Source organism: Budorcas taxicolor, chromosome 18 (assembly GCF_023091745.1).
Source record: "Budorcas taxicolor isolate Tak-1 chromosome 18, Takin1.1, whole genome shotgun sequence".
NCBI lineage: Eukaryota > Metazoa > Chordata > Mammalia > Artiodactyla > Bovidae > Budorcas > Budorcas taxicolor.
Genome location: NC_068927.1, coordinates 64,335,384 through 64,348,782, shown reverse-complemented (window position 1 = coordinate 64,348,782; position 13,399 = coordinate 64,335,384). Strand labels below are relative to the sequence as shown.

The 13,399-nt window shown below is 60.5% G+C and overlaps 1 protein-coding gene across 1 annotated transcript; it reads right to left on the bottom strand.

The window, feature by feature from the left end:
- Positions 1-4,441: 4,441 nt before the first annotated feature.
- On the bottom strand, positions 4,442-11,399 carry SHISA7 (shisa family member 7). The gene is made up of 5 exons (XM_052656348.1): positions 10,609-11,399; positions 8,865-9,019; positions 7,320-7,385; positions 6,749-6,937; positions 4,442-5,085 (listed from the first exon to the last, which is right to left on the bottom strand). The coding sequence occupies exons 1-5, from the start codon at positions 11,286-11,288 to the stop codon at positions 4,442-4,444; spliced, it is 1,734 nt and encodes a 577-aa protein (XP_052512308.1). The 5' UTR covers positions 11,289-11,399.
- Positions 11,400-13,399: the final 2,000 nt, after the last annotated feature.

Here is a 13,399-nt window from a genome sequence, read left to right as displayed (position 1 = left end):
GCGTACAGAGGGAAGATGATGTGTTGAGTGCCAGCACTGCCCGCAAGCCCCCAGAAGCTGGGGGGGTGGGGAGGGCACGGAGAGATCCTCCCACCCAGCCTCAGGAGGAGGGGGCCCTGCCGGCACCTCCCCCTCAGACCTGTGGCCTCCAGCAGCTCCAGGTGAGAATGCACTTCTGTTTAAGCTGCCCCGAGTGTGGTACTACTGTTACCACAGCCTAAGGAAACTAACACAGCTCCCCCAACACACACACTTTAATGACATTCAGTCAAAAAAATTGATGTAAGGAGGTGCAAACAAATAGAATCTGTAAACAAATGCTTAAATGCTTAGAGTCAAGACATGTAGGAAGAAATGAAGGATTTAAAAGCATCTAGCAGGGCAGCCTGACTCCTCACCACCCATCTGCAGAGACACGCAGATGCTCACCCTGCCTCGGCCACAGCGAGGACTCCCCAGTGACCTGCAGACGCGGAGGTGGAAGCCCATCCTTTCCACAGTAAACCTGAGGCCGGGGATCAGGAAAACGTGTTTATTAAAAAAAAAAAATACCCAGTGCAGCTTGGCTGGCTGTCCTCACTAAGGAGCGGGGGCGAGTCCGGTGTTGGGTGGAGGAGCAGGGTGGGGAGGGGTAAGGAAGCAGGCAGAGCTGCAGAAGTCTTCTGGTCCAGAATGGATCATCTTCTCTCCATACTGCCCTCCACTGCCCCCTCACTGGAATGGTTGTGTGTGTGTGTGTGCACACGTGCGCGCACAAGCCTGTATGATGTAGAAGGCGGCAGGGCAGGGGGGAGACAGATGGCGAGGTCTCAGCTCTGGAAGCATCAAGGGAGTCTGGCAGGACATGCCCACTTCCTCACCCACCTCGAGACCTCTCCCCACTATGGCTTATTTGAGATAAGAGGTCAAGGCCCCAGGGTCGGGCAGCCTGTGTCGAGTGAGTGATGTGTGGTGGGTGGCGGGGGGTGAGATGCCTGGAATCCAGGCCAGGAAAGAGCGAGTGGAAGGGGAGGGGGCATAGAAAAGATGAGAGGCCCCAAACCCTGCAGATGTGGGGGCTGGAGAAGGCTGAGTGCTCCTTGGGGGTGGTGAGTGGAGGGGAGGGGCTCTGGCGGGGCAGGTGCTCAAGCTGGCTCCTTTTGGGGGAAGTCACAGTCTGCCCTAGGGACCCTGGGCGTGTTGAGGCCCTTGCAGGGATTGGAGGAGCCCAGCGGAGCAGCTGCAAGCAGGGGGCTGAAAAACTGGCGCTGGGGCCCTCGTAGCCTGGGGCTGGCCCCTCAGTGTTCTCAATGTGGTGGGAGCCGTGCTGTGTGTGCTCAGCTGCTCAGGCGTTTCCAACTCTTTAGACCCCATGAGTATTGCCCTCCAGGCTCCTCTGTCCATGGGGTTTCCCAGGCAAGAGTACTGGAGGGGGTTGCCGTTTCCTCCTCCAGGGGACCATGGTGGGAGTCAAGGGCCAAGTTTCTGCCCCAGGCTCCCGACAATAAGGGATGAGCTGAGGTGCCGTTATTTGTGGGGAGAGGAGAGGAAGGGGGGCGGCCCAGAGGAGGGAGAAGAGGCCCCCCGACCTGGCCCTCGGGGCTGGGAGAGGGGGCGTGTAGCCCTTTAAGAGTGGGGGAATGGCCGCCCCCCAACATGGCTATGTACAAAGAGAATTTGGGCAAATTGTGCATTGGGTGTTGGGGACTCCCCAGAGGGTGAGGGGGCAAGGGGAGGGAGTGGTGCTTCTGTCATCCCGGGGAGATGCAGAGCACACCCTGCCCCGCGGCTGGCAGGGGCGGTGGCCGCCGTGCTCCAGATGTGCCCTCCTGGGGCCAGGCAGCAGCAGACACCACTGAAGGCCCCGGGCAGGTCGGCAGCTGTTGGACCGGCCCTGGGCGTCTCCAGGGAGAGTTTGGCCCAAGCCAATGGCGTGCGGCGCTGGGTGCGGCTCCGGTGCCAGGGACGGGACTGGGGCTGTGACATCACCCAAGGACTGGAAGGCCCCCCTCTGGGGATGGTAAGAGGTCTCTGTGTTGACCCTGTCACCGGTCAGATGGTTGGGTGAAGGGCAGTAATCCGGAGGGACTGGTGCCCTCACCCAGGGGTGAGGGGGCACTGGCCAAGGCCAAGTCTCTGGTCAGGTTGAGGCAGGCATCAGCCTGAGTCAGGAGCAAGGTGGTGACATCACCAAGAAGGGCTGGAGTAGGATGATGTCATCAGAGGGAGCCCTGCCCCACGCTCTTTTTGAGGGAGGGGGGAAAGAATACACATTGTGCTGGTTCCTCTAAAGGGAACGACTGTAGGTGACCCCACAAGACAATTGAAATACAGCTGTCATAGTACTTGGCTCCCCAGGGGATGGATCTTGGAAGGTGATAATACATGGTTGACATGGATCCTGATGAATGACATAATTGGGTGTCCAGGATCCTGGGAGATGATGATGTCACAGTTATGGTGTATCCCAGTTGATGACAGTACCAAGGTTGAAGTGGATCCCGGGAGATGATGATGTTGGATGTCATGGGTCCCAGGACACCGTCGACTCTCGTGGATGCTGGGGGCTGGAGGCATCGTGGCTGAATCAGATCCTGGGAGGCGATGACAGCGCAGTTGTAGGGGTCTGTGGGAAACTGGGGCATCATCAGCCCTAGTGGATCCTGGTAGAAGATGTCACCATCAGCCATACTGGGTTCTGGAAGGTGATGACATCACTGGTCATGGTGGATTCTGGGGGATGATGACATCATCAGCTGTGGTGAATCCTGGGAGATGATGACGCCATGTTGGTGGAGAATCATGGAAGATGGTGACACCACTGGCTCTCGGCTACCTTAGAAGGTGACACTATAGTTATGACAAATCTTGGATGAGAACGAGACCCTCGCTGTGGTGGATCCTGGGAGATGAACACGCCGTAGATCACAGGGAACCCTGGGAAATGACGTCATCATCAGGCATGGTTACCACGGGACCCCAGGTGCAATGAGGCCATGAGTGGTGGAAGTCTTGTCAATAGCAGGCACACCCCACTCCTCACCCCAACAGGAGGCCAGGACTTTGCAGAGTTGATGATGTCTGTAGTTGTGGCGGAGAGATGTGGGGCCGCCTGAGTGCCCAGGACTCCAGGAGCAGTGGAGCGGCCTCCTTGGGAGCAGAAGCCAGCCTGGGAGTGCGCGCTGTCCTCCAGGAGTCACCAGGAGGTGACATCCCCGCACGGGGGGAGGACCCCTGGCCCAGCCTCGCTTGAGGGGAGGGTCTGCTGGAAATCGCACAGGGCTTGTCCCTGGGGTCAGGGGAGAGAGCAGCCAAGCTAAGTCATGGTGGGGCAAGGCATAAACTCCGGTGACACCATCACAAGGCATGGCCTTCCAGAGCAGGCAGTGTCTCCGGTGGCGACGTCACAGCTCCGGGGCCCCAGGGGCGGGCTGTCACCTCTGGCCGCAGCTTCCCCACAGGGCAGCCGCCCCAGCAATGACACCCGGGCTAGCATCTCAGGACCGGTCCCTTCCTTGGCAGCCCCCAGGTTAGTCGTGGGCTCTGGGCGGCCCACCTTGTGGATGCTGGGCCATCGCAGTGGACGTGGCTCACGGGGACATAATCTCTGCTCAGGCAGAGTCTGGTGCTGTGGTGCAGAAGGGCCTCACCCCGGAGAAGTCCCGAGCGGGCTGCCCGTCTTCGGGGATGACATCACAGGGCAAGCCAGCTCCTCTGGCGATGGTGTCACAGGAAGGAAGCAGAGCCCCCGTGGCGACGTCCTAGAAAGGAGGCCTTGTGTCTCGTGAGGATGCGAGGCTTTTTTCCCTGTGGCGCGTCCCGGGAAGATGGCTTTGTCTGCAGGCACGGCTTCATAGACAGAGGCATCTTCTTTGGAAGAAAATATTTTCCTGGTGACGATGAGGTCCACAGAGGCCTTTGGTGCCAGAGACAACATCAGAGGGTGAGACTTATCTGTGTAGTGACGTCACAGGAGGGCTCCTTGTCTCTCGGGACGATGTCATGGGACAAGGCATTGCTCCTCTTACGACGTCACTGGAGGGAGGTCTTCGTGATGACACTGTGAAGCAGACACGGCCTCCAGCGATGACTGTAGTGGGCCTGTTCCTCTGCGATGACCTCATGGGAAGCAGGGTTTGTCCCTGTGATGAATCCCTGTGATGAACACAGACGTTTTTTGCTACTGATGACCTCACATACAGGCCTCTTCCTCTGTGATGACGTCATGGGAAGGAGGCCCTGCTTCAGACTGTGTCAGGATGAGGATCTTATCTGCCATGACATTGCAGAAGGAAACTTTTTCTCTCGTGAGTGTTTCGTCCAAAACCATGTCCTTGGAGGTAGCCCTCCTGGCCCCCGCAGGTCTGGATTCCAGGCCCGCCAGCTGGGTGTGGCAGGGGGTGCAGGCTGGGATGGGGGCCGCAGGCCACAGCGCCCCAGCCCCCAGCCCGGCCTCGGACACTCAGACAGTCACCTCGTTCTTGCTGGCCGTGCGGAGGTGTTGGGGCAGGTGATGGCCGGGGATGAACTGCAGCTGCTCCAGCGTGCCCTGGCGCTGGAAGGGCGGCCTGCGGGCCAGCGTGCCCCCACCCCCACCGGCGTCTGACATCCAGGCTGGCTGCGGGGAGCCGTGCAGGGCGTGGTGGTGGTGCGCGTGCAGGCCGGGCGGTGGCGGCAGGCCATGCAGCGGCGTGGGGGGGCCCCCGGGCCCCAGCAACAGGTTGGAGTGGGAGGCGGCCAGGCTGGCGCGCGCAGTGGGCTCGGGGGGCAGCGCGGGGCTGCGCGGGGGCGACAGGAGGCGCTCGCGGCTCTGGCGCAGGGCCTCGGGAGACGACAGAAGCAGATGCTCCTGGGACACGAGGCGCGCGCGCGGCAGCGTGAACTCGTAGCGCGACCGGCCCCCGTCGCCCAGCAGGTGCTCCTGGGACATGACGCGCCGAGGGTGGGGCGCGGGGGCCAGGCCCAGCTCCTCGGGGCCGCCCCAGCCTTCCATGCGGTAGCCGCCCCCCGTGCCGGGTCGCCGCAGCGTATGCAGGGGCAGCGTCCCGCGGGGCACCTCCGCCAGGTGCCGGCGCTTCAGGTAGGCCTCGTCCAGGTCCTTCTCGGCTGCGGGAGAAGCGGGGGAAACCATAGAGCTGGGCCCCTAGCCGGCCCAGAAGCTGCCTGCCTCCCTGGGCCATCCCTCTGCCTCTCCTCGCATTGGGCTCCCGCCCCCAGGGAGCTCCAGACATCACTGGAACTTCCTGGGCATTAGCCTGGGCAGGGGCACGGTTTTAACCAGTGGGAACAGTCAAGCTAGAAGAATGCATGTTCCCAGGCCCAGCTTGTGGTCCTGGCGCGGTAGATGAGGAGGGGGATTGTTTTTTAAATCTCTTGGGAATATCCTTTCTTTTGGGCATAGAACCTAGCTCTTGCTTTTTGAGGAAACTTCCTTCTCTTTCTTACTGTAGAAAGTATTTTTCGATTCGACCCATTCATGGATTGTAAAGTCAATGTTGTGGGTAGAGACAGTATTTTACAAAATGAAATAGGATAGAAAATTATTAGAGAGTTTCCCACAATAAGAGAAAAGTGAAAGAAAGTGAAGTCGCTCAGTCATGTCCGACTCTTTGCGACCTCATGGACTGTGGCCCACCAGGCTCCTCAGTCCATGGGATTTTCCAGGCAAGAGTACTGGAGTGGGTTGCCATTTCCTTCTCCAGGGGATCTTCCCAACCCAGGGGTTGAACCCGGGTCTCCTGCGCTGCAGTCAGACACTTTACTGCCTGAGCCCCCAGGGAAGCCCATCGAGAGAATAAGGGTGAGTGCCGTTCATACAATTTTTGTTTCAGCTGTGTGTGTTATTGAAATATCAGTGGTTGAAGTGACATAGTATCTGGGATTTGTTTTGAAATAATCCACCAAAAGATGGGGTGGGGGAAGGAGGGAGTAAGAAAATGTTAACGCTGGGTGATAGGAACCTAGGGGTTCATTTTGTCGTTTCTCTGCTCTTGAACCTCTTTGAAAATGTCCACAATAGCAAGTTTCAAAACTTTGCTGTAATTTAAAAATTGCCAGTGTACGTGGGTTTCATGAGACACAGTATAAAAACCCTTTCTGACCATGAATCTGTTTAAAATGTGTGACGCCTCCTCTACGACCAGGAATGTCCAATCAAGAGTCACGGTGACTGGATCTGGGACAAGCTCCTGACCCTTTCTTGGCCAGTGGGGTTCAGGTTTGGGAATTTTGCTGCAATCACTTGGAGACACTCTTCTGGTAGGAACTGCCCTGAAGATTCTCAGGGCAGTCTTTGCCATCAGAGGGGGAGATTCTGTCTGAAAACGAAGCCAGCCCACCCTTCAGCAGAGCTGAGAGAGATAGAATCTTGGCGCCAGCTCTTGAGCACCTGGGTTCAGCCACACCTGAAGTTTGTGGCACACAGAATTTGCCTTATCAAGCCAGCGTAATTACCTTTCTTTTCTAAGTTGTGTTTCAGCATAGTTACCTTTTTTTTTCTTTAAATTGTGTTTCTATTAATTGCAAACACAAGTCCTGATGAATGCAATAGATCTTGTGGAGAGGACCATGGATTTGCATTTATGAAAAGCACCCTAAGTGGTTAATTGCGATGCAGAATGACCTTGGGTCTTTCTGGAAGCCCTTGGAGAAAAAAAAAAGAACCCTAAACGGGTAGAGCTTGAGCAAGCGCTCGAGCCACTGTCCAGGGTCCTGAACCCAGGCCCTGCCCCTGCCCCGCCGCCCAGGCAGCCTCCCTCCCGGGACTCACCGAGCCTCTTGAGAGAGGAGTAGCGGTTGAGCTCCGATTTCACGGCAGCCTCGTAGGACGGGGGAAGATGTGAGAGGTTGTGGAAGGACCGCGAGCAGGACAGCGTGGAGTAGCGCAAGGAGGGGCTGGGCGGCGGGACGGCCCGCCAGTCTGGGGCAGGGGGCACGGCCGGGGTCAGTCCAGGCCAGTCTGGGGCAGAGGGCACGGCCGTGGTCAGTCGGGCCCTGCTCCCTCGGACCCCGCGGTTCCGCCCCCACCCCCTTAGAACTTTAGCAGCCTGGGGTTCCAGCCCCTCAAAGCTGCAGCAGTCCAAGCTCCCTCTGCTCACCCCCACCACGCCCCCTCGGGGGCTCCTTGCTGGGGAAGGAGCAGGAGGCGCAGCCGGCACATCCTGTGTGCCCCACCCCAGGCAGGAGGGGCGCACTGCAGGCCGCTTCCCGCGGACCGCTTCGGGGTTATCCGGCTGGTCAGTGAGGACAGGCTCCCACGGCCTCCCCCGTCCTACCGGGGCGCCTGGCTCCGACTTAGTGCCAGGTGGGGAGGGAAGGAGCCCTGCCGCCCGGGTGCATACCCAGAGTGGCAGCGCGGTGTTTGGGGCTGCTGACGCTGAGGTGCAGGTAGTTGTGGTGCAGGTTATCTGTGGGGACCAAGAGGGGCGTCACTGCCGTTGCCGGCGGCCAGCGGGCACCCCGTCCTGGTCCGTGCGCAGGGCTTCCTGCTCGCGCCTTCCTGGTCCCCAGCTCTGTAGTCTTTGCCCTGACTTCCTTCTCCCTCCTGGATCGTCACACCAGCCTTCCGCCCAGCTCCAAGACCAGCCCTGCCACGGTGCTACACACACACACACACACACACACACACACACACACACACACACACACACACACACAGACACAGACACACACACACACCCCTCTGCTGCACGAAACCCTCCGCCGGTCTCACCATCACCGATGGGACATAGTCTGAGCTGGGGGCGGCCTCTGAGGCCTTCCGACCTGCCCTCAATCTCATCTCTCGCCCCTCCCCTCAAGCCCTGCTCCCCTCTGACGCCCAGCGGGTCCAGCTCAGCTCTGCCGCAGGGCCTCTGCACGTGCTCTTCCGCTGGTTTCCGCGCGTTGAACCCCTTCCTCCCCTGCTTTGCCTGAAGACCTCCTTCCTGCTCATCCCTCCAGATCCAGGTCGAATGTCTCTTCTTCGTCGCTAGTATGCAAAGCCCTCTTTTCTCCTGCGTTCCTGACCTCAGATCAATCCGCGTACTTTACTGCCTGGACCCGCCTCCCAGCCTCCTCCGGAGCCTTCCTCCTCTCATTTCATTCCCTGCATACGGGTCCCAGAGACATAGTCCTGCCCAGTCGGCACTCTGCTCCTCTCCAGCTCTAAACTCCTCCCTGGCTTGCCATTGCCCTCAGGACACAGAGCTACTCAGCTCGGCCCGGTGCCTGCCCACCCTCTCCCCAGACTCAGCTCTGGGCGCCTCACAAGCTGAGCTCCCCCTGCCCAAGAAACTCCCCTCCGTCCCCTGGCCACTGCCCCGAGATCTCTTTTTGAGGGCGCCTCCTCTGCCTCCCCAGACGAGACCCTCTGACCCTCTCCAGCCGCCTGGACCTCTCTGCCGACGCTCTGGCCACGCCCCGTAAGAAGAGCGGTGATGTGAGGCGACCCCTCCTCTGATGCTCATTTTATGGATGAGGAAACTGAGGCCCAGAGAACTGAAGCCGGTCGCCCCAGGCCACAGTGGTAGAACTAGGATTCTAACCAGGCGTCTAGCTCCAGACATTCTAACTCAGTGGCTACCTGCGTCCTTGTGTGTCACCGGCTGCTGGGTGGTCTGACATGAGTTTCTCAAGCGCAGTGGCTTGAGAAACTGTCGACGCGCCCGCGGTACCCACCTAGGGTGCCCACGGAAGGGCAGGGAGGGGGGCGGACTCACTGCAGCGTCCGGAGCAGTGTCCGGAACAGGGCTCAGCCCGGACTGTGCGGGGAAGGCAGATTCAGGGCGGTGGGAGGCGGGGCCACATGATGGGGCGGGGCCACACGATGGGGCGGGGCCACACGATGGGGCGGGGCCACATGATGGGGCGGGGCCGAGGGCCTCATCAGCCCCGCCTCTGCTCACCGAGATTGGACGGCTTCACCGGGTTGTAGAGGTTCTTGGGCGTCCTCGGTGGCATGCTGTCGGGGCCTCCGACCCCTGGGGTTAGCGAGCTGCTTCGTGCCCGGTCCGGGCGGGCCCCGGGCCCCGCCTGATGTCTCAGAATGTCCACCAGAGCCCTGGAAGGGGCAGAGGGATGGTCAGTGGCCTGGGGGCTGGGGGTAGGGATGGAGAGAGGGAGGGCGCAGGCCTCTTTCCCCTCCCCTTCTCACCTTTGCGGGTATCTTAGTTCAGCTCGACTTCTCGCCTTTGGCCACGCCCCTTGCTAGCGTCAGTCTGAGCTCCGCCTGCCTCAGGGTCCCTCCGACTCACTTCCCCAATTCATCGGGACCCTACCCCTTGTGTGGTCCCTTCCACAGCGTCCTCTCTGTGGCTCTGCGCCACCCCGAACCTGGGACCTTACCCCTGTTTCTTTTGCTGCCGTCCCCATGGCGCTAAAAGCTTAGATTCACCCTTGACTCTTCTTTGTCTTTCCTCCATGGCCCTTAGTAATCCCCTGGATTCGCTCTCCAAAATATATCCCAACCATTTGTCGCAACCTCTGCGGCCTGCTTCTCGCCATGGATCCACCTGCCCTGCCCGTTTCTGCCCTTGTTCCTTGCGGCTCAGTTCACACGCACAGCCCAGGGCTCAGGTGGCCGCACACGGAGCTCAGGACACTCCAGTGGCCCCCCCTCACCACATTTAGGATGAACCCACCTCTGCCTGTTTCCACCTCCTTCTCACCCACTGCGCTCCAGTGTCGTGGGCCTCTTCACAGTCCTTCCAACACGCCACCCCAGGGCCTTTGCGCTTACGGCCTCCTCTGCCTGGAGTGCCCTTTCCATAGATACCTGCTTGGTTCTCTCTTGTCCTCCAGGTCTCTGCTCAGAGAGGTCTTTCCTGACCCCTTCATGTAAAACAGCACCTCCCCTCCCACTCACAGCGCGCCACACTGCGTTTCTTGGCAGCAGTCATTAGCATCTGAAAGCATACTGCCCAAGTGCAGGGCTTCCCTGGTGGCTCGGAGGGCAGAGAGTCTGCCTGCAGTGCAGGAGACCAGACTCGATCCCTGGGTGGGGAAGACCCCCTGGAGAAGGAAATGGCAAGCCACTCCGGTATTCTTGCTTGGAGAATCCCATGGACCGAGGAGCCTGGTGGGCTATGGTCCATGGGGTCCCAAAGTTGGACACGTCTGAGCAACTAACACTGCTTGCTTACTATCTTCATGATAACGGTAGCCAGCATTTATTGAAGGCTTACCATATGCCAGGACTGGACATGAATCAACCCAGTTAATCTTCATTGCTGTCCGAATGGGTGGGGAACAATGATTAGCCCCACTGTACAGACACAGGGAACACGCACAGAGAGGTTAGGCAACTTTCCCCGGGTCACACAGCCCGCAGGCAGCTGACCTGGGATTAGAAGCCAGGTTCACTCGTCAGTGCAGGGATTTTGTGTTGTTCACCGCTGTGCCCCAGCTCCTGGCTCACAGAAAGCACTCAAGAAATATTTGCTGAATGAAGAAGGCCTGAGCCAACCTCGTCCCTCCCTAGCCTGTCACTCAAGTCACCTGTATTCTCAGACCCCGCCCGTCTCCTCAAGGCTTCGGCTGCCTCAGCCTCTGGCCATGCGGGCCCACCCGCCTCACTCCATCTGGCCCCGCCCCCGCCGCCCAAGTCCAGCCCCCAGCACCCCCCGCCCCCCGGCCCCTTAGTACACACACCTGGGCACGTTGATCTCCCTGGGCGCCCTGGGCGCACGGGACGCCTTGCTGAAGGCCACTTTGGCGCCGACGCCCACGGCCAGGGCGAAGCTGATGACCCCGCACACCACGTAGGCCGTGCTGCCCCCTGGGCCCTCGCCCCCACGCCCCCCAGCGACCCCCGCCCGGCCCCCTTCCAGCCAGCCGGCCTGGCCAGGCCCAGGCCCCCCGCCCGCACCCCCGGCGCCCCCGGCGCCCCCGGCCAGCGGCGGCGGCGTGGTTGCCCAGCGCGGCGTGTCGTAGTTGGAGCAGGAGGCCTGCGCCAGGCGCATGTGGCGGTGTTCGCAGCAGAAGCGGTAGTGGCAGGTGCCGCAGCAGAAGCGGTAGGAGCCGGTGCTGCAGTTGAAGGTGGCGTCGTACTGGCCCATGACGTCGTAGTAGCCGTGGCACAGCTCGGCCGGAGGGGGCGCGCGTGCAGCCGCGCCCGCCGAGCTCGGGGTGCTGGCTCTGGTGCCGTTGGCCCCCGCGCCCGCTGCACCCCCGCCGCCCGTCAGCGCCCCGGTCAGGCGCCGCAGGTGTGCCAGCAGGGCGGGCAGCGGACCCGGGGGCTCGGCGCTCGTGGCGTTGGACGGACGCGCCCCAGCCTGGCCGGTAGTCGTGGCCAGAAACAGGAGGGTCCCGAGGAGCAGGAGGGCCGGCATGGGGCGCGCAGGAGCTCGGCCGGGGCAGCCAGGCTGGGGGGAGAACCGAGGCTGGAACGGTGCACGGAAGAAAGGCGCCAGAGGTGCAGAAATGTGGAGATGGTGGCGGGAAAGGATGAGGAAGGCAGCCCAAGGGAAGACAGAAGCACGGGGAGGGGGCGAGCAGGAGCCCGGAAAAGGGGGGTACGTGCATGGGCCCGGGGTTGGCCAGGCCCAGGGGGCAGTGGTCGGTGATGCGCGAGCCACAGAAGAATGTCCCGATGCCGCGGAAGGGGAACAGCAAGAGAAAGGGTCAGAGAGAGATGAGTGGGGAGGCAAGAGAGGGAAAGTGGACAGGGGTGTGAAGAAATAAGAGGGACGGAGAAAACCCAGAGAAGAGATGGAATGGAGGGAGAAGAAACCAAGGAGGCAGATGAGGGAGAGGGGGGAGGCAGAGGCCGAGGGGAGCCAGCGAGCCAGGCCGGAGGCGGGCAGGGTCAGCGTCAGCGGGACCAAGGACGGCAATGAAGGGGGCACGGTGGGGTGGGGTGGGGAGACGGGGAGGAGAGAGAGAGGAGGGGAGACGGGGAGGAGGGAGAGGAGAGTAGACGGGAGGAGAGAGAGATCCGAGTTCAGAATCTGAGTTTAGACCAGGAGGCGGGCGGGGAGGGACCGCCCTACACTACTGCCCGGGGGCGGAGTGCACTTTGTAGCGGTTGTCCCTGCACGTGGGGTAGCAGCAGCTGCTGGGTGCAGGAGGGTTCACACCCCCCACCGCATGGGGACAACATAAGGTACCTCCAGGCATTGCCCAGTGTCCCCCTGGGGGCACATTTGCCCTCAGTTAGAACTGCTGGCTTACATCCCTGTGGTCCTCAGTTCTCCCAAGGCTTATTTTTTCCCCTTTATTTAGGTCTGATAGTCAAGGGGTCTTGAGCCTCTGTCTCCCTTCTCTCTCTGCCCCACCCCCCACCCTTACCCCTCACACACACACACACACACACACACACACACACACAATCGTACAATTTCAGCTCTGAAGTGTCTCCTTGCATGGCTGGCAAGTCAGAGTAGCAGTGGTTCATCTCCCAGCCCCACCGTGTGCCAGGTGCCTGGCACTGGACACACCTAAGTCCTCACGTGCCTCAGTTTCCCCATCTGGAAACTGGGGGTAAGGGTGGCTATCACTGGGTGGTTGGAAGGACGAACCCACCCCAGTATTCTGGCCTGGAGAACTGCCTCGACAGAGGAGCCTGGCGGGCTGCAGTCCATGGGGTCGCAGAGAGATGCAACTGAGCGCGCACTCAGAGGGCTCGGGCAGCGCCTGGCCAGTGCAGGCACTACACTCCCCGGAGGGGACACGGGGTGAGAGGGGCCAGACGGACAGGTTGGCCTCGCTGTGTCTGAAGCAGCAGGCCGGCAGGCGGTTCCTGCGGCAGTGTTTACTGAGGCTGGGGGTGCAGTGGTGGGCGAACCGCAGGGTTCCGCCTCTGTCTTTATGGGGCTGGCATTCTGGCATGCAGACAAAGCCAGCACACAGACACGCATCAATGGGCTGCACGCTGAAAACTATCATGAAGAAACGCTAAGAAATTATGAAGGAGGCCATGAAGAAATAAAGCAGCGGGAGGAGGTGGGAGTGAGGGTGGGTGGGGGGACGCGTTTAATAGACGTCTGTCCGCTGTTATTTTTACCCTTTCTTCCTCCCCACTGAGCACACGTGTATCTTGGGACCACAGCATTATCAAAGGCTGCTGGGGGCTGGGATGCTGAGAGGGCTGTGGGAGGCTGTGGCGCCACCTGCGTTTCCATGGGGCCCCAACCTTCCCTCTCAGCTCTGCTCTGGCCCCTGTCCTGCACTCCCTGCTCACTGCCTTCTGGACGCCCCCCACTTGGTGTGTCACAGTCATCTAAGAAGTGCCTTGGCCCACACTCTGGAAAGCACTTCGGCAGCTCCTCAAGAGTTAAACATGTAGGGACTTCACTGATGGGCCAATGGTTGAGACTCTGCTCCCACTGCAGGAGTCACAGGTTCTGTCCCTGGTTGGGAACTAAGATCCTGCATGCAGCAGGATGTGGCCAAAAAAAATTAGAGTTACCACATGACCCAGGAGTTCTCCTCCTAGGTATCA